Here is a 24,293-nt window from a genome sequence, read left to right as displayed (position 1 = left end):
GTCTACCGGTTTCGAGACGTCTCGAAAATCTCGGTAAGTGGTTATATACTAGTTTTATTAACATTTTTGTAAAAAAATAAATAAGTAAACATGACTAACCACAAAGTAAATGCTTTAAATATTAATAATATTGAGAATATTTCAATAAATGTCTGATTAAATTTTATTTTCTTTAGGTGTTGGCGATCGGGTATAGCTGCGGGAGGATATGCCTAGTGGATGTGGAAGATAAAGAAATACTCCATACGAGTAAAGTCGAAGTCGGGAAAAGATTTTTAGGCGGAGTGACATGTCTCTCGTGGAGACAGAAATCCAATACTAAAAAAACACATCTTGCGTACGGAAATTTTGTAAGTACTTACTCTTGTCATAGCACAGTGTTGCTACCTGGTTTTCTAGTGCTGCGCTCTTTTGATGATGAAATTTATATTAAATTTAAACGCACTTATCTTTTTTACCTGGCAAACACCTTTTGCTTCTAGTGACAGATATTTTAAATTCATTATTTTGACAGACGATTTAAATGTAAAAATCAAACACTTGTATAAGACCAATTTTTGAGTTTATAAATGTAAACATGACTAATTTTGAGAACTACAAATATTCTCACAGGTGAAAATACTATTTCCAATTGAAAATATGTATGAAAGTGGAGTGTGGAGTTGGCTAAAGAAGGGTGAAAGTAGACTTAGTGAAATGCGATCTCTCAGATGGATTTGTGGCAAAATGATGTATGATAGATGTTCGAATGGTGAAATAAGGAAAGAATGCAGAGCTGGGATAAGCATTATCGATAAAATTTAGAAAGGTGTATTGAGATGGTTTGGGCATGTGCATCGAATGAGTGAAGAAATACAAGTAAAATAAATTTATGAGGCGAATGTGGTTAGTAATAGAAGCAGAAGAAGACCGAAGAAAACTTGGCATGATCAAGTATTTCTAATAGTTGAAAGTCGTCAGGTCAGAAGTCGAAATAATCGGCGGGTATATATGAGGAGATGCATGAATGTGGAAGGGACAAAGTTTGTTTGCAAAGACAAAGTTGTATGGCATTCTATTCTCTTTGCCTACCCCTACGGAGAAGCATGGTGATGGTCAGTTAGTTAAAAATATTGTTGAATAAAAAAAATATTTTATCTTTTTCAGAATAATGCAAACACATACTTACCCATCCCACCGTTATTGACCTCAAACTACAAAAAGATCGACAAGAATTCATCCGAGACCAAAAGGTGCCGAGAACAAAACGACCTGAACATTCTGCTGGTCGGATTCGAGAATGGCGAAATACACATGAGCGTGTTCGGCGAGTTTCCTTGCGGCATTCTGGACATGAAGAATTACGTGCAATCTGAGAATATCAAAATCATCGATGCCCAACTGTCCCGCGACTTTACGACGATGCAAGTTTTCATCGGGAACAACAAAGACAATAAGCTGGTGTTGGTTTTACTGAATACGGAAGTCTTGGCCGCCTATAGCGAGGAACTGCACGGTCTGGCCACCAAACACGTCCACATCACGGGGATAATAAGCTACATCGATTCCACGGTGACTTCCATCATAGAGGCTTGGGAGCAGATCCTTCTGGAGATGGATTCTAAACTTGAGAAATATGCTTGCAACGTCGCTGAAGGGGGAGTGTCTGCAGACTTCTTGGATTTACTTATATTAGGTGAGTGCAACGGTTACCAGCGTGTAATGTTACATTGTTTTAATTCCTGATTGATATGCAATACCAAGCAATTCCAACAGAACTTTAAATGCAACATTTTAAGTGTGTCCAAATACTTGCTCACAAATCTAGATTATCTCTAATTACGACTGGTCAAATTATAAGCTAAAATAATAAAATGAAAAGGATATTTTTTGTTGTTTCTCATGTATATGATTATAATCCAGGATTCGGACCCCACATACAAACGAAAGAGTTTCTGCTCAATCTCAACACTCCTTTCTTAATTTTATCGATAACGCTTATCTAAGCCTTGCATTCTTTTCTTATTTCACCATTCGAACATCTATCATACATCATTCACCGCACATTCATCTGAGAGATCGCGTTTTGACTGCATACAGTCTACTTTCATTCTTTTTTTGCTTCGTACTTCACTTCCATACATTACATTTGCTTTGTTAAGTAGTATGTATTGTGTTTTTGTTGTCAGGCGTTCCATCCGCAGAACTCGAGCTGTTTCTTTTGCAAGATCTCACCGGGAAGGGGCTGAAGAAGTTTGGAACTTCAATAGAATTAAGTTACTCTACGATTCAGAAGTTGGTTTTGAAGCAGCTGAATACAGTATGTCAAAATCTGTCCTACCATCTGACCGAACTCAGAGGACTTGCTCGTATTCCTCACAGATATAAGGTAAGCAATAAAAATATACAGGTTACAGAATGTCTAATAACGATCTTCTTATATTACAAGGTTTTTCACAGAAAGGTTTTTAAAATGACAAATTTTTAGTGGCGCCATCTATGTATTAACAAAAATCTGTATTGGAAAAATAGGTCTTTTACAAAGGTTATGTCTAAATTACATATCATTTGCAAACTTAAGAAGCGGAGAAATTGCGCATAAAGTGTGTTTTTAGCATTAAACCTTATTGTTCTAAATTAATTTTTTGACACATAGGGTGTTTGTCCACTACATGTAATTATACGGAATTTTACCATCCGGCACGTCAGTTAGCGTTTTAAAACGATGATTGGCTTGGGCTCTTGTCCATCTTTCTTTGGATCGGAGCTCTTGATCCGTGCGTGAACACGTTGCGCGTAAATAAGATCACGCTAAACTGTGGTAGTCGCTTTCATTTTTCAAAACCGGACTGCCGGACGGTAAAATTCCGGGTAGTGGACAAGCGCCCATCCTGTTTTTGTTAACATAACTTTTCCTCGGTCTTCTTCTGCTCCTATTTCCAACTATATTCGCATCATAAATTTGTTTAACCATTCTTTCCTCACTCATTTGTTTCACGTATCCAAACCATCTCAATACTTATATCTTTTATAATATTATCTACAATGCTTATCTCAGTCTTGCATTCTTTCCTTATTTCACCATTCAGATATCTATCAGACATTGTTTTGCTGCACATTCGTCTGACAGATCGCATTTCGACTGCATTCAGTCTACTGTCATCTTTCTTTTGCCAACAGCAGTCTTCATTTTCATAAATATTTCTAATGCGGTTATATTTGCCACACAGTGTTAAAATTAGCTTTAAAATTTCAGATTCTCGGTTTAAAGGAAGAAATGGTTGACCAAGCTATCATGTCAAGCACTGCATTCATTAACAAGTGCTTGGAACTCCAGCAAGTCATCGAGCATTCCATGAAAAATTACAAGGCATTTTTCCGATGGCTGTTTGTCGTCATTGTGAGGTTGATGGACGACCACATCTCCAGCGATATCAGCAAAATCAATCAGCAGGACTTGACATACATCGCCGAGTTCTTACAAAACTTTGATAAAGTCGGAGTGGAGGGACAGAGTGCCGATGGGGAAAAGAAAACGGGTAAATTTAGCTTGGAAAGGCTCGGTCAGTATTTGGTCGATAAAGAATTGACGATAATGTCCGACGATGAAAATAACCCCTGGACTAAATTCTTGAATGACAATCCCTGCATGTTTAACAATCCGTGCATTATACAAAATTTCAAACACTTTTCTTTAGTCCAACAACAAAAACACTTGAAAAATGCAATCCGCGTAATGTTCAGTCATTCCGAAAAGTCTTTGGCGGGGCATTTCAAATTATTTGATGCGATTAACTGCGTTCCCTCAAACTTCACCCCGGAAAACATTCATCCGGGTAACTTGAGGCTGTCCCAAATTAACGATACAAAAGTCAACTCCGTGTTAGTAGTATTTACAGACCCGTGTTCGTCGGAAAAAGGTTTTTATTTCATGGAAATATTGTTTCGCAATGATAATTTGTTAACAAAGTGTTGTTATTTCTATTTTCACGCTTCCGGTAGCTTGAATGATAGTAAGTTGGAGAGTTTGTCAGGGAATTATTTGAGCGTTGTCGACGTTCAATTCTATTCGACGGAAATCATATCAGTTTTGTTGGAAAAACCGAACGATGATGAAGTTTCCGCCTTTGTTCAGTTCCCTGTTGATCTGTGTAAAAAGCGTTGTAAAGAAATTTCCATACGGGAAAATCAGGCGATCGATTCCTTGAAAAATGTCAAATTAAATGCGCTGGCCATTTTAGAAAAAGGGGCTTGTAATATACTCGATAAGTTTTCCGCTGTAAAGTTGGCCGTGTCCGGCAGCCGTAAAGTCACGGTTGTTTTGTCCAAAACGTGTCGGAAGGTTCGCCTATTCGAGATGGAAGCCGACGGGGAGGAGGACGATGATGATACGTTGGATACGACGCAGCAGTCTCACTCCTCGACCCACCACAGTGACCAGAGCCAGTATATCTCCATGAGTGAAACCGGATTGCTGCATTTCTCCGAGCATACCATAGAAGATAATCAATCGTCAGAAAGCATCGATTTAGATCATTCAAAATTGCTGTAATATTTTGCAAAAAATAAAATAAAACAAAAATATACCATACATTATTTCTTCGTTCCTCACCCATTTATTTGATAGATATATCGTAGTCGTACAGGAGAAAGTGACCAACTAACAAAACGTAAAATGTTCAGGAGGGCCATTTAACTCACTTTTGCTTGGCAAGAAAATAAACATCAATGCAGTTAGTAATTTTTAACAAGTCAATATATTATACTTCCAAGTTTAAATTCCTTTGGGATTTTTTCAGGGCAATATTAAGCTAGTAAGATATCAAATAGTCAATGATCAAGTTTTTGTAAAAAATGTACTTGGTCACTTTCTCCTGTATGACTACGATATCTGAAAAGGCAAATAAATACAGAAAGATAGTTGCTGACTGATCAAGGTCTGGAGGTGTTCTATCTGGGGCATGTGCTGAGAGGAGAGAAGTACGAGCTATTGCACCTAATCATAAAAGACAAAAAAGAAAATTGGTCGATGAGGTGTGGGCAGAAGGCAGATACATATCCATTTGTAAAAATAATCTACAGATCATAAGTCGTAAGCAATGTGTGAAAAATATCATTTATACACCAAATTAAAAAATTAAGATGTATGAATCATATGACATATCGCTCACTCCTTTCAAGAACATCATATATCAAAAAACTAGATTTTTCAGGAGATCGTTTTTAAAGTTTAAGAATATGAAATGTATTAAAAATAAATATCAAGCCACTTATTGAACTTTTTCATGTGCAACAGATCTTTTTAGGTAGAACCTGAATGTTTTTTCTCCGTTTGAAAAATATTTAGTACATTTAAAAAAATAATTAAACAATACCTTTTCTTCAAAATGCAAAAACATCACTTTCTGCCCTGTAGCGGGTAAATATTAAGTTAAAAATATGCCACTTTTGCTGGGATATAGTACATTTTCTGGGCATCCCGAAAACATAAACAACTGAAAATTGTCAATTTTTGAAATATGACGTTGAAAGGAGTGAGCGATATGTTATATGAATCAAGTAACATGTGTAGACATAGGGTTAATAAATAATTATTAATTATTATTTACAATGTGAAAATAATGGTAATATTTATAAAAATTATTTTCTTATTTATCGTAAGCTTTGCAGTATGTACAGGAAAATTGTGAATCAAAAGACAATAATAAATGATTTGTTGACTAAATGTATGTATTAAAAAATATCTTTATCTTAAAGTTTATTTTATATTATCCATAAAATATTACAGCTGGATGTATCAGGTACAAAAAGGTGTTTTTTTTTATCAGCGATGATACAAGATTATACGGAATACAATAACTGATTAAATTAACACTTTTTTTTACCACTTGAGTATTATATTTTGTCACTAGTTTCGAAAGCTACAGATGATTCTATCTACTGGTTTAAATATAAACTTTATACACTCGTTATATTTAAGCCCGTAGATGGAAGCATCTGTAGCTTCCAAAACTAGTCAAACAGTAGTAACAAAATATGTATAATATTCATGTGGTAAAAAGTAAGTATTTTATTCTAAAGTAACAGTACATTTTTATTGAAAATTACAAACTTTTCTGTTTACTTGATATTTATATGTTAATACACAAAACATCGCCAAATACAATGTACATCAAAGAAAACAATTTTGCTCGACTTCTATGTATACCACCCTTAGTGTCCGCCTCCGTAGTGTAATGGTCAGCACACTCGGCTACCGTTCTGAACTACCGTTCTGGAGGTCCCGGGTTCGATTCCCAGGAGGGGTCAAATAAATATAAGTGATTTTTTCACTGTAATATTTATTCAATATTACCCTGTACTGGTACCTAAAGCGGAGGGCTGATCACCTTTCCTTCGTGTGTAAACGATCAAGATAACACTCTGTTTATATGAAGCAGTGCCCTATGCACCATTGGGGTGTGGATAAGGGTTTTATTATTCTATTTATTATCTATGTATACACCCATCTACTAACTACTGATTCATTGATTACAGAGCTTTACTGAGTTGTCAGTATGAATTGGTGTAAGAAAAGTATTGAAAATTGATGTTAAGCATACTTTAAACATAATAGACCTGAAATGTAATTAAAACTAAGCATAAAAAATATAGAATATGCTGATAGTATTTGCAAAGTTTTAGTTTAATATATTTGCTATGCCACAGTTGATATCTTGTGGGTACAGTTTATATAAATGCCACCTATATAATGCCAATGCCTGCATTGCTTTTATTCGATGAGACGTGGTGCCTTACAAGGGCCCAGACCAGCTGAATATGTACTCAACTTAGAGAATGGGAAAATGAGAAAATAGATGTCTGCGAAGAATTTTAGGCAGTGGTGTTTTGACTTTGAGGAACGAGGAAATACGGCGTAGGACGCAGCTGTCACAACTGTCGTCAAGAAAAGATGATTCATTGGCTAGGCCATGTATTTTGCATGCCTCCCGAACAGCCGTTATCAAGCTTGTTTCTTTCACAAGGCATCAGGTTCCCGCCGCCCAGGACGTCCACTGCTGACAATCCGCCAGTAGTTTAGGACGCGGACCTGACTAGGCAGGATGCAAGGGAGCTGGTAGCTGACAGAAGAGAGTGAAGACAGTCTGTGGATTCCATATAAAGCATAGGAAGCGGATTAGGCTACTTAGGGCGCTTGTCCACTACCCTGATTGACAACCACACTTCTCACATTTCGAATGTTTTAAATGTATAACCTGGCATTGATACCTTCTTTGCAATCTAATAATAAAAATTGTCAAGTATGTGGAAGTTAATATCATTAGAGTGCTAGTGAGAAACCTTTAGGATGAGACTCTAAGGGCGCTTGTCCACTACCCGGAATTACACGGAATTTTACCGTCCGGCACGTCAGTTAGCGTTTTCAAATGATGATTGGCTTGTGCTTTTGCCCATATTTCTTCGGATCGGTGCTCTTGATCGGTGCGTGAACACGTTGCGCGTAAATTTGATCACGCTAAACTGTCATAGTCGTCATCATTTTTCCGTCTTCAAAACCGGACTGCCGGACGGTGAAATCCGGTGTAGTTGACAAATGCCCTTAGCCTTAGTACATACTACTTAGTCTTGCAGTTTGTATATAGCCCAACAGATGGCAGTAACCAGACTATCACTGTGGACGTTCATATTGTGGCTGTACTGGCAAAAAACATTAACTCAAAAATATGCAATTTTGACTGATGCAGTATTATAAATTTTCGACGTTCTATAAACTAAACTTTAAATAACAGGGATTTTAGAGTTAATGATTTTTGCCAGTATACCCACGATATAAAGTCAGATGAGTTTTGTATATTAAAATATTTAAGTATTTGATAATATGTTGTATTAAAAAAATTATATAAGGTTTCTGTTGGCAACATTGATGGATATTTGTTCAAAAACAGAGTTGAAATCTGTGTCGAGTCCTCGGTTATCTATTCCAGTGATGTGTTCTTCAGGTGCTTTGCTCGGTCCAGGCATTGAATCATCGATCATTGTGGTTGTGCGATTATAGATCTCATCTCCACTGCCATCGTCATCATCATCCTCAGCTAAAAATGTAATGAAATTCAATAATAAACTTTCAGTGATAATTTAACATTGGTTTCATATGAATAAAACATTTTTAGAATGGGGCTACTTGAACTTTGATGTGTTACTTGAGCCCAGTACAAAACAAAATTTAAATCTGTGTTTGGTCTACAATAATGAACGTATCGACATGATTCATTGTTTCCCTGACAGGTGACACTTATTGTCACGATACTTTGATTGAAACCACGATCTAAATATTTTTTTTGTACTGGGCTCAAGTAACAAATCAAAGTTCAAGTAGCCCCGTTCTACGGTACATGGGAAGCAAATGCAAAAAAATGATAAATTTACAACAATCTTTGCTTGATTTTCCATTAAAAACACAGAAATTTTAGTAAAAAATTCAGTACAGTAGTAGTCTGGATATCAAATATAACATCTACATTATTTTTTTGACATCTCAACATAGATGAAGAAAAATATGGAAGTCTTGACATTTATGGAAAATCACAAAGTTATTGCTTCAAATATAAATTATATCAACAATATGTACTTACTGAGCATGACAAGCCGAGCGTTTCTCTTTTTCTCGTTAACTTTCATTTTGTAAAATATGACTGCGCAAGTAATTAGTACCAAGAGGGAAATTATAATGCAAATTATTTTGACAATTTCCATATCACTGCTGTCCACAATTTCCGCTTGTTGTAGGCTTTGAAGTCTCACATTTCCTCCGCCTCCCTTTACAATCATTTCAACGGCCCCGATGTTCAAATTACCCTTTTCAATGTGCTTGGATATGCACCTATAATAACCGGTTTCACTAGGCGTTACTCCCTAGAAAAATAAACAAAACATTAATATAGTTATTTTTAATTTTAATAATAATAAAATAATAAAACCCTTATCCGCACCCCAATGGTGCATAGGGCACTGCGTCATATAAACGCAGTGTTATCTTGATCATTTACACATGAAGGAAAGGTGATCAGCCCTCCGCTTCAGGTACCAGTCCAGGGTAATATTGAATAAACATTAGAGTGAAAAAATCACTTATATTTATGTGACCCCCCCTGGGAATCGAACCCGGGACCTCCAGAACGGTAGCCAAGTGCGCTGACCATTACACTACGGAGGCGGACAAGAAATTAAAATAAGAATTATATCGCTCACTCCTTTCAACAACGTCATATTTAAAAAAACTTGATTTTTCAGGAGATCGTTTTTAAAGTTCAAAAATATAAGAAAATGTATTAAAAATAAATATCAAGCCACTTATTGGACTTTTTACTATGCAACAGTACCTTTTCTTCAAAATGCAAAAACAACACTTTCTGCCCTGTAGCGGGTAAATATTAAGTTACATTTTCTGGACATTCGGAAACCATGCACAACTGAAAATTGATGATTTTTGATATATGACGTTGTGGAAAGGAGTGAGCGATATGCGGTTTTATTATTTACACAAATACTTCAATTTTATACTATTTCTGTGAGCCTCAGTGGCTCATTATTAGAAATAGGTATCAAATTGCGGTAGAGTGGGTTCGAACCGAGAAACTCTGACTCAAGAGTCCGCGACACTAACCACCACACGGACCACAACCCGCCACACAGTTAAACAACAATTATATAGAGATATCTGTGGTACTCTTTCTGGATTAAATGTAATGTAATGTTTCTGCTCAATAAAAAGCTTCTTTCATCTCACTATAGATATCTCTAGTGAAATTCTAGTCAATTCAAGCAAAAAATTACACAGTTTTTTCCACTTTCATTTTATTTTACCAGTGACCGGGTTTCTGGATGTAATCCGATTATGTCAGTAATGGTAATCCTGACATAAATAAATTATAAACTACTGTAAAAAATAAAACTATGGTAAATTACTGACATCATCAGACTGGTCTGATGATGTCGGTAACGACGAAACCCAGTCACCGGTCAAAACCGAAAAAAAACTATATACCACAAGTGTGTTTTCCCAGTCATTCCACTAAATTTCGATAAATCAATGGGCATTTTTTTTTTTGACAACAGAAATAAGTAAAGTAACTAACATATTGTTGTTGGGTGGTTTTTTATCAACCCCGACCATAATTAGGGTCGTGTACTAATCATAAGTAACTGCAAACCCAATTCCAATCTGTACAATGTTTTTAGGCGTCTCCCGCTCTCTACCAACAGTATGTAAAAGGCGCTTTTGAGTGTTTCCAGCAAACAATCTGTTAAATATTCTTCTTCTTCTTCTATCCCTTATCCTCACCCACTAGTGCATAGGGCACTGCATCGCGTTGATGCAGAATTATCTTGATCGATACTTACATGAAGGCAAGGTGATCACTCCTGCACTTCAGGGCCCAGTCCAGGGTAATATGAAATAAATATTATAGTGTAAAATCACTAACATTTATTTTCAACCCTCCCTGAGAATTGAACCCAGGACCTCCAGCACGGTAGCTAAACACGTTAACCATTACGCCACGGAAGCCGATGAAAAATTAAAATTAAGTAAAGCAATTTATACATTGTTTTTGGGTGATTTTTTCATCAACCCCGACCCTAATTAGAGTCGTATACTAATCACAAGTAACCACAATGTTTTTTGGCGTCTCTCGCGCTCTATCAAAATTAAACAAATAGAACGCTTATAAGCGTCTCCTGCTCTTTACCAACAGTATGTAAAAGGTGCTTTTAAGCGTTTCCAGCAGACAATCAGGTAAATATACTTACTTTAATGTGCAGTCTGCCGGAAAGAACTTCGTATTTGAATTTGGAGTGATCGTAATCGTTTCCGGGTCCTATGATCTGGTTCTGGCCCAACTGCCAGAACATGAAGTTGTGCTGGTCATCGTTGCTGCTGCAGCGGAGCACCACAGTCTTCCCGACGGGGACCTCCGTCACTAGCGTGCCCAACTCCGGGGGAGGAAACGCAGCCGCCATCACAATCGCAAAAGCACTATCAATATTTTGACTGGACGGCCGCGGGACGACTGTCCGTTATGTCACCGCACAGTGAAATGAATAACACCCACACGAGTTTTGAGTGTATGGTAATGACACAAATGTAACCATTGCCAAGTTTTATATTTAGAAAACGTCAAATGATTGACTCTCAAATTAAACAACTACATTAACCTCTTGAAGGTTATACTAACATCCCTCTCCATTTTTATTTTATTTACATATTACGAATCTCCCTAACAGGTGTACACACCCACAAATCGAGTTTTACGAGATCAGTTTTTGAACCATATAAAAATATCAAACATAAAATTTAGGATGAACTATTTGAATTTGAATATGTTTGTTTTTATTGACAGCTTGTGATTTTTTTGGCGTGAAAAGTATCAAAATTTTTGCTAGTCAAAACTGGTCATACACGGCCACACAACTTTGATTCTTGAAATACGCATACGTGTTTAATTTTACCGTCCAATTTTGTCTCCATTTTTAAATAAAATTTCAATTTCTTACAGGATAGTATTGACAATAAATCTATTTCCTTTTAAAGGTTCCTCATAACATATTTTACGCTTAAATAAGTACAAATTTCTTTAACATATAATATGTATCGGTGTCTATATATCTTTTTTTTACATACACGTCTTGGACGGTGGGTTTATTCTTGTTACAATTTTTATTATTTTATATTATTTTCTTCTTCTCCGTCTTATTCCTCATTACTACGGGTTGTAACCCTTGTGGAAGTAATAACTCTTTTCCAGCTATCCCCTGCGCTGTACATAGCGTTCCAACCACCGAGGTGCCTGCAGCTGCCTTAACTTGATTGGTCCATCGCATGGGGGATCTTCCTCTCCCTCTCTTTCCCTCCAGGCTACCGATCACAACGAGTCATTCCAGGCTATCCTCATTGCCAAGCGCAACGTGTCCAAAGAACTGGAGAAACCGTCGGGTACAGACATTGGCCAGAGTCAAGCCACCCAAGCGTAGTTCCTAGCGAATGGACTCGTTGGTGCGTCTAGCTGTCCATGGAATTCGGAGCATGTGCCTCCAACACCACATTTCGAAAGCGGCCATTTTTCTTTTTTCTGCTGCTTTTATGGTTTCAGCAGCATAGAGAAAAATGGAGTGGACCAAACTCCTGATAGGCTTTATCTTGGTGTTGTTATTCACACCCTCGTCTTTCCAGATTTTATCCAGCTTGGCACATGGCACTTTTGGCGATGGCGATGGCGATGCGACGTCTGATCTCTCCTTCGCAGCAATGAAGTATTGCTGATTTGAGATCCAAGGAACAGAAAATCTTTTATTATCTTGGTATATATTATTTTAGAGGGTAATATTTTTAAAGAGTATGTGAAAGAAGTTGTAGTGGTATAAACAATCAAATCTTGTTTATAGTTACTGTCCCTTATACAGTTCAGATGTTTTCAAACTCACAGTGAGTTTTAAAATTTTATTCAATAAAATAAAAACCAAATATTAATACAATGATCTAATTCGGTCGCAGTACGGATCAATATTCAATTGTCAAGATGATGTACGGTCCTTAAAGCACTTAAAACATAGTTTATTCACAAACGCTAGTAACGATTGTCAAATTTCATAAGTTTTAAAAACACATAACCAACCAGGATAGCTAAAAGGACCCAAATTGGGGTCATCACAACATATATGGGCAAATTCACTTTGGCGTATTCGAGTTTAATACAAATAACGATTTGTGCCGACATTTTTAAACCTATAGTTGTGATGTACCAGACGTTTTTGCTTATAGTGCCCCGGAACCGATCGATCCCATTTCTACAGTGCGAGATCATGTGGAATATCACGTACATTAATAAAATCCAATCAAATATCCACATGGGTATAAATACGATGAACCAGGTCCAATGGGTCTTAGATTCTAGTCGAAGGCACAGGAGAATTAAAAACATTAACAGTATGAACCATGTGAACAGTGCACGATGTAAAATAGCCATTGTCAAATATCAATACGATACACAACACTTGCACAATAAACTTTAAACAAAACCAAACTTTTCCTTATACTACACAAAAAAGAATGCTTGTTGATCGAATTAATTAAATACTTCGAACATAAAAATGTTAATGTATTAAATAAGTATCATATAGAATTATTTTATTTTAACTTATTGCTTTAATATAAACCAATATATTTTCTAATTCGTCAAAAATATTTCGTCGGTGTACGGTAATGACAGGTCACTCGCTAATAGACAATTTTTTTGTGATTTTGAGGTTATGGTTGTTTTGACAGCAAATTCTTTGACATAAATATTATATGGACTGCTCATCATTCAATAATGACGTCACAGAAATGTATTCAGGTACTCTTTCGGTAATTTTTAACACTTAGATTTCAATAAAACAATACAGAAAAAGGATTATTTGTTATTGTTACAAAATAAAAACGAAGCAAGGTTGATGGAACTTCTTGCTGTGGGGGGAGGGGCAAATGAACAACCCTAATTGTTAGTGTGGAGCTGAGCAGACCATGACACACATAGTGCGGGACTGCTGGTTCAATGCGTTTGGTGGTGGCCTTCGGGATATTCACGAAGCCACCCAGAAAGGGTGGACTGGCTGACAAGACTGGAGCCGAGACTCTAATTCTACAATACGCAACCAAAGATTATATACTTCTAGACGAAACCCACATTGGTGGAAAAGAAGCCGTAGACACACGAAAAGTGAACTTAAGTTAAGAAAGTAAGTTACTGCACAATGCAAATAAAAGGTATAAAATAAGGAAAACACCAAGATTTAAAAAAAAATTCAAGAGTACGTTTCTAATTTACGTCGTTAGATGTCTAACACAAGTTTCCGCATAATCAGACTTAACATTTTTTAGTTCAAACGAATTTCTAACTGCTTTTATCTATGATCCAAATCGGTTGCTATCTATGGTGTAAACGTAAACAGCTGATAGAGATGTCAATGTCACCCACTGCCACTCGCTTCGTCGTGTAGTGGTACGGCCGGCCGGCCGCCAGGCTTCTCGAAATGTATATAGCAATAATATTTATCATTACATGTATTAAACTCCTACTCATTCCTGCATAGTAAGTCCATTTTTTATTTATTTGTTTATATGGAAGTGTTCCAATATTTATTCTGTTCCAAATTTTACTCAATAATTAATTATGTTGATTCCCTATTTTTTTCAAGTTTTACCATTAATATTGATAAAACATTGGCTTTTACATTAACGATGGATTTTGTACATTGATTGAGTGACCGTATCCCAAATTTTAGTGAATCTGACCCCTTCTAGTGAACGCAATCAGATTAACTGTTTACTTTTTTGCCTTTAATATGAATAAATAAATTTACTGAAATTATGCAGCAAAACAATTCTCTTCTGTTTTCCATGTCACATATTGTCCGCCTCTGTATTGTAATGGTCAGCACGTTCAGCTACCGTACTGGAGGTCCCGAGTTCGATTCCCAGGGGGGGAGTCAAATAAATATAAGTGATTTTTTCACTTTAATATTTATTCAATATTACCCTGGACTGGTACCTCAAACAGAGGGCTGATCACCTTTCCTTCATGTGTTAATAATTAAGATTACACTGCGTTTATATGATGCAGTGCCCTATGCACCATCGGGTGTGGATGATGGTTGAAGATGAAGTTCAGTGTTTTACCTTTAATGTAGATGAATAAATATACACATAATATGTGGCAAAAAACATACGTTTTGTTTTCAATGTCACATATCTTAGTCACACAGGAGAAAGTGACCAAGTGCATTTTTTTACAAAAACGTGATCATTGACTTTTTGATATCTTACTAGCTTAATATCACCCTGAAAAATCCCAAAACGATTTAAAACTTGTATAAAAGTGACTTAAATGGCCCCTCCTGAACATTTTACGTTTTGTTAGTTGGTCACTTTCTCCTGTATACAACTCAATTTCAAAGAGTGTTTTTTCCAGTCATTCCACAGATTTCGAGGTGCATAGAAACTGGCTTGCCGTAACGCACTCCTTGCCCATAAGGTCTTGGTATTACGAGAACACGTCGGAATGGACCCTCGACTACCCGCCTCTCTTCGCCTGGTTCGAGTACGGCCTGTCCCACATCGCGAGATGGTTCGACCCAGAAATGCTGAAGATCTCCAACTTAAATTACAAATCTGAGAGGACCGTTTTGTTCCAAAGGCTTTCTGTTATATTCTCAGACTTCATCTTTGCATTTGGCGTTAAGAAGTAAGTCAAAATAATATGTACCGTATTTAACAGACTAAAAGACACTTTTCTTAAAAAAATTGCCTCTAAAATTCAGGATCGTTTTATACTCGGAATTAATATAAAAATGTCCAGTGTTTGATTTAAAATTCATTCAAACCCTTATCCGCACCCTAATGGTGCATAGGGCACTGCATCATATAAACGCAGTGTTATCTTGATCGTTAACACATGAAGGAAAGGTGATCAGCCCTCCGCTTCAGGTACCAGTCCAGGGTAAAATTGAATTAATAATACAGTGAAAAAAATCAGTTTTTTTGACCCCCCTGGGAATCGAACGCGGGACCTCCAGAACGGTGGCCGAGCGTACTGACCATTACACTACGGAGGCGGACATAAATCCTAAAAATGGCTGCAGGAAACCTATCTCTATCTGGCAACATTGTAGTGATGGGAATCATACAATAAAAAATGTAGTCCATCACACAAGTCACATCACACGTGCATTTGTAGCACACAAAAACACACTACAATTGTGTTATTGATGTTTTTTGAAGCAAACACCCCCTCACTTCAAGTATTCATCAAAAGCCCCTTAATTCCGTGGTAACAATAATTTGGCAAAAAAAAATTTTGACATAAATTGCTTAGAAATTAACATATTGACTACCATGGCAATTTTCAGAATTCCGGTCTAAAAAGCCAATTCTTTAAAAATATTATTTCACTTCTTGATTTTAAATAATTTTTTTATAATTATATTTTACCAGTATTGATTTTTGTTCTCCTCCCATGCGTCATCTATCCATACTAGCACTGATATACTAGGAAGTATATTTTTTCATAGCTGCTTGAACAGCTGCAAGGCACAGTACAAGATAACTCGTATTCGGCATCCTAGCAAAGAACGCAAACCACGAGTTATCTCGTTGTTGGCAGTCAACATGTTAAAATGTGTCTTAAAGCCTGTATAAAATACAGTATTGCTTAAATTATGCAAATATATTATTATTATTAATGTTGCTTGTATTTCCAATATTTCTTTAGATGCTGTAATGTTTTTGGTGATACAAAATCGAAGATACTGACGTTTATATTGATATTTGGAAATGCTGGCTTGCTTATGGTTGATCACATACATTTCCAGTACAATGGGATATTATTTGGTATCATGCTTCTTTCTATTGGAGAAGCAATAAAGGTACATATTTAAAATGTTTTTTTTTTCAATTTAACTACAAACATAAAATGATTGTTGATTGGTGAATTTTACCTGAATGGGTGAGACGGTATTATCTGCATTAGTGTTCACCAACATACAGATCTGGCCCAGCAAAGATTTTTATCCATCTCTCTAAAAATCCCTAACTTCTGCAAATAAGTAATTCATATTCCATATATTAATTTCAAAGAATTTTGTGAATTCACAGCAGCCATATTTCATTAAATATAATTTTGTTTTAAAATCACTATAATTTTTAATGTGATTTTAAAACAAAGTTATATTTTAATAATGAAATGGAAAATCACAAAGTTAATGCTTCAAATATAAATTATATAGCCATATTTCAATTCAACAATTGGAATTTGATCAAATTGGATGGTCTTCATTTTGTTTTAATTATCTATGTTAGATATTTTGTTTAATATTTTTATATGATTAAATAAGCACATAAATTAAAATTCTAATTTCATTGATTCTAGTCAGAATCATAGTTGATTTATCATCAGGTCCTCTAGGTTTAAAAAAAAACAATCCAGACCTTTTCTCTAAAAAGTTGGTGACAACTGATAAACATAGTAATTTTGCTAACGTTTAATCCTCTCATGAGGACAACATGCTTCTGGGTAATATTAAATTAGATTTTTAAAATCCCAAATTTATGTCTACATATATTTTCTGTTTTTATTTTTCAGAGTAATCACATCCGCTCTGCTTTCTGGTTTGCCGTACTCCTGAATATGAAGCATATTTATTTGTACATCGCACCAGCGTACATCGTATACTTATTCCGATCCTACTGTTTCACCGTTTCATCGAAAGATTCCGTTAATGTGGCTTGGTATTCGTTTTCCTTTAAAAATCTAGTCAAAGTCGGAGCAGTGGTTTTATCAGTTTGCCTGTGCTCTTTTGGACCTTTCTACAAAGACATTCCTCAGGTTTGTATAAATTTTTAACGTTTAACACATTCATGGACAAGTGGTCTGTAGCTGTTGATAATAAAGCCTCATTTGGGGACAAGGTGGCTACAGCTGTCTTGTGTTGGTGTAGTACCTCCTATTATTGTGTGTAACTATTGAGGCTATCTAAAAAGTAATGCTTTTTGTTATTACATATATATTTTCTTCCTACTCAAATACTTGTCTGCCTCCGTGGTGTAATGGTTAGCGTGTTAAGCTACCGTGCTGGAGGTCCCGGGTTCGATTCCCAGTGGGGGGGAGGGGGGTGAAAATAAATATTTGTGAATTTTACACTTTAATAATTATTTAATACATATAACCCTGGACTGGTCCCTGAAATGCAGGAGTGACCACCTTGCTTTCATGTAAGCAACAATCAAGATAATACTGCGTCATTACGATGTAGTGCCCTATGCACCATTGGATGCGGATAAGGGTTAGAAGAAATACTTATTCAAGACATAAGATGAACAGAAGGCCTTGAAGATTAAATTTTCATTGATTGATTCAGCAGTCACTTTGTGGTATTATATATCCATTTTTAATTTAATTTGTTTTGTTAAAATTTTTAGGTAATCTCACGTCTTTTCCCATTCAAGAGGGGCTTGAGTCACGCGTATTGGGCACCAAATTTTTGGGCACTTTACAATATAGCTGACAAAGCGGCTTCTATTTTATGTAAGTATGAAAATATTCTCAATTTCCTCTTCAATACTCGTATTACCTACTATTCCTTCCTTCCCCATATAGCTATTATGTTCTCAACCCTCAGCTTATTAACTTACATCACATGCATCCTGTTAATCACATTCCACTCCTGTATACTAGAATCCGGAGCGAAGGACTTATCACCCTGCCTTCTTATTATCAATGCTTAACAGATTTTTATTGGGCAATTTTTTCATCAATCCCGACCCTAATTAGTATACTAAGTAGGGTCGTATATTAATAAGGGTTGTATACTTAATCGCAAATCCAATTCCAATTTGTACCATGTTATTTGGCATCTCTCGTACTTTACAAAAAGTAAGCAAATATAATATTTATAAGCGTCTCTCGCTCTCTGCTAACAGTATGTAAAAGACGTTTTTAAGCATTTCCCGTAACCAATGTGTTAACTTAACCATGTGTTGATTCAATGTAGTGCCCTATGCACAACTTGTGTGCAGATTGGGACTAGCGTATTCAAGTATGAATTATCAACAATTGTTACCAAATTTTTGTTAAATAAGTATACAGTATCAGGCGTTTCTAAAAGCAAATTAATTTACTAAACATCAAACGACAGAGAGATTAGAATGCCACACCAATCTGTCTTTGTAATAAATTTTTGCCTCTTCTAAATTCATACATCCCCTTATACATATAATAATAAAACCCTTATCCGCACCCCAATGGTGCATAGGGCACTGTATCTTATAAACGCAGTGTTATCATGATCGTTTTACACATGAAGGAAAGGTGATCAGCCCTCCGCTTCAGGTCCATGGTAATATTGAATAAATATTATACATACCTGGCGATTATTCCGACTCCTAACCTGACCACTTTCAAGTATTTGAAAAAATTGGTCATCCCAAGTTTTTCTCAACATTCATTATCTCCAAGATATCATATCGCTCACTCCTTTCAACAACGTCATATATCAAAAATTGTCGATTTTCAGTGATGCATGTTTTCGGAATGCCCAGAAAATGTACTATATCCCAGCAAAAGCAGCATATTAACTTAATATTTACCCGCTACAAAGTGTTTTTGCATTTTGAAGAAAAAGTATTTTTATTTTATTTATCTTTTTTAATTTACTAAATATTTTTCAAATGGAGAAAAAAAATTCAGGTTTTATCTAAAAAGATGTGTTGCACAGCAAAAAATTCAATAAGTGCCTTGATATTTATTTTTAATACATTTCATTGTATTATTAAACTTTAAAAACGCTTTCCTGAAAAATCAATTTTTTTGATATATGTATGATGTTGTTGAAAGGAGTGAGCGATATATCGCTTACTCCTTTCAAGAACGTCATAAATCAAAATACTTGATTTTTCAGGAGAACGTTTTTAAAGTTAAAAAACATAATACAATGTATTAAAAATAAATATCAAGCCACTTACTGAAATTTTTACTGCGCAACAGAACTTTTTAGGTAAAACCTGAAGGTTTTTTCTCCATTTGAAAAATATTAGGTATATTTAAAAAAATTATTATACAATACCTTTTCTTCAAAATGCAAAAATAATACTTTCTGCCCAGTAGCGGGTAAATATTAAGTTAAAAATATGCCACTTTTGCTGGGATATAGTACATTTTCTGGGAATTCCGAAAACATGCACAACTGAAAATTGACGATTTTTGATGTATGACGTTCTTGAAAGGAGTGAGCGATATGTTAGGCAAAATATATATGTTATTAATTTTTTTTATTTTTTTTTTTACAGTATCGAGATTTGGTTATAAGTTTAATACAATGGCAGGATCCATGACAGCTGGTTTAGTACAAGAATACAATCATGTCGTGTTACCTACCATATCTCCTTCTATCACGTTTTATTTGACCTTTGCGGCTATGGTTCCCGCTTTACTCAAGCTCTGGAAACTGGGAGCGGATAAAAAGCGAAGACATGTGCATTTTATTCGGTACGCCCTCAAAATTAAAAACATCTTTTAATAATTTGTATCTAAACTCTAATTTTGTATTTTTATTTGTGTTTTCTTTTCCAGATGCATAACGATTTGTGCTGCATGTTCATTTATATTCGGTTGGCACGTCCACGAGAAAGCAATATTGATTATACTTATTCCATTGAGGTTGGTATTATTTTTCATTGAAACACTTTCATATTTACAATATTTTGAGTGTGTCGTAACCTAAGTTTTGTCCACTTAGGAGTTATAGTTTTTAGTCTTGATATTTCAACACATTGTTGTCGGGTGGTTTTTACATCCACCCCCACCCTATGTAGTATGCTAATTAGGGTCGTATATTAATCACAAGTAACCACAATCCGTATTCCGATCAGTTCAATGTTTTTTAGCGTCTCTTGCGCTCTACCAATAGTAAGCAAATAGATCGCTTATAAGCCACTCGAACAGTATCTAAAATAAACATTTCTCTTGAGCAATGTATTAATACTCATATTTTTCTTCGCATACATATGTTGAGAAATCAATATAAAGAAAAAGTTTGATATTTGTTCAAACTAATGGAATTAACCTGTGGCAGTATTTAACACATTTCAGATGGTTTTTTTTACGCATGCACAACGCTGTCGATAGGATTTGATAATTATGTGCATATAGTTAAGACCCTTACAAAGAGATTCGTATATAATATTCATATAAAAACACTGGATAATTCTTTCAATTGGTAAGGTTAAAATACCCTTCTCATCCTTAAGCATCAATCAACCGAACCAGTAGAAATACCTTTCCCGTCTGAAATGTTTTCATAGTTTACAAGGCCTTTGAATTTTTTCTTCTTTCAGCATTTTGGCAGCCCTGGACCCGTACGACTGTCGGGTCTTTTTGATACTTTCGACTTTGGGTCACTATTCCCTGTTCCCGCTACTGTTTGACACGAACCTTCTTCCGATCAAGATATGCTTACTCCTCTTACATTCCGGGATATCTTTCTCCCAACTGCCAAGTCTGTATGCCTGCAAGAAGCCAGCGCCTGGAGGAATGAAGCGACTGCCGATGCTGAACGCTCTAGAAACCCTCTATCTGATATCTCTGGTCCCCCTATGTCTCTATGACAACCTGATACACTATGCGCTCAAACTTCACAAGACATATCAGTTCCTGCCGTTGATGTTAACATCTGTGTACTGCGCTGTAGGCGTCCTGTACTCCTGGATTAGGCTCTATGGGAATTTCCTCTCACTAAATGTGCACGATGCTGAAATGCGTACAAAGAAAATAAAGTAGATATTTAAATTGTTTGTAGTTATTTTTAGTACTTATTTATTTTTTATAGTGTTAATTAAATGTGAATGGAGATATATTGGTTTTTTTTTATGCACTTACCTTCCCTAATGTATCCTTAACACAATTAATGCGGGCAATGTTAGATAGCATCTAAAGAATGATGACAGAAAAGAATTGATAATATTTTTGTATTAAAGTGACATCTATCCGCTACACAGCAAAGCAAAACACGAAATAAGACGTTCACGACATGTTTTTTCAAATTAAATTTGGAGTTGAAAGTAACAACCAATCTAAAAAAATCATCAAAAGACATCTAGAGGAAGACCAAAGAATTCATGGTTACCACAGAAATCTACAGCATGAGAATCTAAGGATCTACAACTAGAGGATGAGAAGAGCTGACCCCAACAGTCTATAAAGTGATAAGTTGGAATGGAGCCAGGAAGAAGAAGAAGAACTAATCTAAAAAATGCTATTAATGAATACCAGTCATGGGTAAAATGATCGTATCGGTGAACTGAATTTGGCGAGCGTGACTTTGCCGTTGCGGTCCAGATGGCATGGAATACTGTTCCACGGGCATGTTAAAATTGAGTGAGATGGTTTTTTTGTAAACTATAACGTCCTTAAAAAAAAAGAGTTTAAGACGATCTTCACCCCCCGTATTCTTTTCTAATCAAGCTAAAACTATCATTAATCTAATATATTATCTTCGCTTTGTATCCTACGTGCTTAAAATCAATTTCTTAAACTCAACGTAGTTTTGTTACGCTACACGAAGTTTCCCGCGAAAACAGGTATAATTTTCGAGTAACTCCATATTTTATGCACTTTGTCTATGCTTTTGTTTGTTCAAGAAACGTCAGTTTGACAGGTTTTGTCCATTATTAGTGAAATAAACTACAGTCGAACTCGGTTATTACGAGCACGGATATAGCGAGATTTCGGATATAACGAGGAAAATTCGTTGACATTTTGGTATATTTATTTAACTTTTTTCATTGAAATCATTTAATTCAATATAATATATCGCTTTACTCTCTGAAAATATCCGACACATGCGACACCAAGATGAAAATATATCTTTTTACTCAAAATTTTACTTAAAATTTCGAACACATGCGATACCTAGATTAAAATATATCGCTTTATTCTTTGAAAATATCCAACACATTCCATACCTAGATCAAAATATAACGCCTTACTCTTTGAAAATGTCCAACACATGCGATACCTAAGATAATATACAAATGATTTGTTTTTGTACGATTTTGTATAATGTACGATTGTATACAAATGATATGTTTTTGTTGTTGTTATATGTTAATCAAATTTTAAAGAATGTATCTACGTACCACATAAGGATTTATTAAAATTTATGAAATTATTTATATTGAAAAAGCTCAGTACCACTTTCCAGTCATAAAAATAATTATTAACACAATATATGTTTGCGATCTCTCAAAGTTCATTAAACCCTTTCATTGCCGGGGTTGTTTCTGAAGCGGGAAATTTTAAGTTGTTGTGGGTATCCAACCTTATCCCAATATGTCACCTAACCCTCTCCAGACCCACCCTTGGGGAGCCGTAAAATTGTCTTAGAATACCCAGTAATACACGAGTGAACACGGTCGGGTAATTCAAGTAATGCAACCCAGGAAGTGCATGTTTTTGGGCGGGATTTTATTTTTTTATAGATGGGATTTGCATTTTTATATTTACTCCTAGGTACCTTGCTTATTATGTACAAGGCGTAAAGATCATCAAGTGGATTTTTGTTTCCTCTAGCTAAGAACAGGTTTTATTTTAACCTGTGTTGGGAACAGGAGGGATAAACTGGTGTGGGCCAATCAGTAACTTGTCAGCATTTGCTTATTGCTGGGAGAAAATCACATAACAGTAAGACTCCTCAGGAGGAGCCGGACTGTTGATTGTCGACCTTCCGTTCCACTAGAAGAGGGTTCGGCATTTTGTATCCAAGCTTAGCTTATGGTTTATGGGCGGGATTACTCTATTTCCAAATTTTATGTTTTGCCTATATGTGACATGTTTTATTCCTAAGACGATGAAGCGATTATTTCAAACGGAGGAATAGAAAAGAAGATATGGGCGTGTGTTTTACTCATTGCTAAAAATATAAATTATTTCTCAAAAATATTGTGTAATCATGGTTGTGGCAAAGGTTAAATCTAGATTTTTATTGATATTTAAAAAAATATGAATATGGACGTCTGTATTTACAGGGTTTATGACCTGTCATTTGGAAGTCCAACCGTAGATGGTGTCGAGTACTAACATGAAAAAAATGGTTCAATTGAATTTCTAACCGAAAAATACACGAAAACAAACTGAAATGATGCATTAGCAAGCTATACAATATATCGTAATTTTGAAGATAGTTTAAAATTGATTGCTCAATAATCAAATTGTTCACTTAATTATGCCTCACCCATAGAAAGCCGTGTTTCGACTTCTAAGAGAAAGAAAGACGGAATGATTTGAAACTTTCCTCTCACAAAAAAACTTGTAACTTGCGAAATGAGTTTTGGCGAAGAAATTTACCGTTATAAATTCTGTATCCCGCTGTGGGAAGGGATGGTACTTACAGGTTCTACCCTAATCCGTGGTTACCCTCTGGGGTAAAGGGGAATATTTCCAAACCATGCAAAGCTGCAGCGCATGCATCCCAGAAGGTATAAATTAGTTGTAGGGTTAAAAGCTTAGAATTGTGAGTAGAATAGAATAGAATGCGTCGCATTACATGGACCGGCATGATCAGCAAGAGCAAGAGCAGGGAGACAGTTGCTGACTGATATCAAGTATCTCAGGTATTTGCTTAGAGGAGAGAAGTACTAACTATTGCACCTAATCATAAAAGGCAAAATAGAAGGTCTACGAGTTGTGGGCAGAAGACAGATCTCCTGGCTTAGTAATATATGAGATTGG

At 35.6% G+C, this 24,293-nt stretch overlaps 4 protein-coding genes across 6 annotated transcripts in view; 2 read left to right on the top strand and 2 right to left on the bottom strand.

The window, feature by feature from the left end:
* Window positions 1-4,565, top strand: part of APC4 (anaphase-promoting complex subunit 4) — a 66,580-nt gene extending 62,015 nt beyond the window's left edge. For all 3 annotated transcript variants that reach the window (XM_088277697.1, XM_088277696.1, XM_088277695.1), the window contains 4 exons: window positions 177-350; window positions 1,147-1,675; window positions 2,169-2,368; window positions 3,236-4,565. In XM_088277697.1, coding sequence (XP_088133823.1) covers window positions 177-350; window positions 1,147-1,675; window positions 2,169-2,368; window positions 3,236-4,531 — 2,199 coding nt within the window. In that variant the 3' untranslated portion in view covers window positions 4,532-4,565. The remainder of the gene's footprint in view (window positions 1-176; window positions 351-1,146; window positions 1,676-2,168; window positions 2,369-3,235) is intronic.
* A 3,282-nt stretch (window positions 4,566-7,847) lies between these two features.
* On the bottom strand, window positions 7,848-13,042 carry LOC148312163 (uncharacterized). Its single transcript, XM_088277705.1, has 3 exons — window positions 10,789-13,042; window positions 8,613-8,892; window positions 7,848-8,072 (listed from the first exon to the last, which is right to left on the bottom strand). The coding sequence occupies exons 1-3, from the start codon at window positions 10,996-10,998 to the stop codon at window positions 7,876-7,878; spliced, it is 687 nt and encodes a 228-aa protein (XP_088133831.1). The 5' UTR covers window positions 10,999-13,042; the 3' UTR covers window positions 7,848-7,875.
* LOC148312164 (transmembrane protein 60) lies at window positions 11,127-13,001 on the bottom strand. Its single transcript, XM_088277706.1, has one exon. The coding sequence runs from the start codon at window positions 12,999-13,001 to the stop codon at window positions 12,603-12,605; it is 399 nt and encodes a 132-aa protein (XP_088133832.1). The 3' UTR covers window positions 11,127-12,602.
* A 925-nt stretch (window positions 13,043-13,967) lies between the features above and the next one.
* On the top strand, window positions 13,968-21,420 carry xit (ALG6/ALG8 family glucosyltransferase xit). The gene is made up of 8 exons (XM_088277751.1): window positions 13,968-14,105; window positions 14,985-15,257; window positions 16,284-16,437; window positions 17,154-17,396; window positions 17,990-18,095; window positions 19,856-20,054; window positions 20,139-20,225; window positions 20,903-21,420. Exons 1-8 carry the CDS (start codon window positions 14,047-14,049, stop codon window positions 21,342-21,344), a joined length of 1,563 nt encoding a protein of 520 aa, XP_088133877.1. The 5' UTR covers window positions 13,968-14,046; the 3' UTR covers window positions 21,345-21,420.
* The last annotated feature ends 2,873 nt before the right edge of the window (window positions 21,421-24,293 follow it).

This window comes from Brachycentrus maculatus, unplaced genomic scaffold (genome assembly GCF_059751285.1).
Source record: "Brachycentrus maculatus isolate JH-2025_06_01 unplaced genomic scaffold, ASM5975128v1 h1tg000049l, whole genome shotgun sequence".
Lineage (NCBI taxonomy): Eukaryota > Metazoa > Arthropoda > Insecta > Trichoptera > Brachycentridae > Brachycentrus > Brachycentrus maculatus.
Note: the sequence above shows the minus strand (reverse complement) of the source record. Positions and strands in the feature narration are given on the sequence as shown.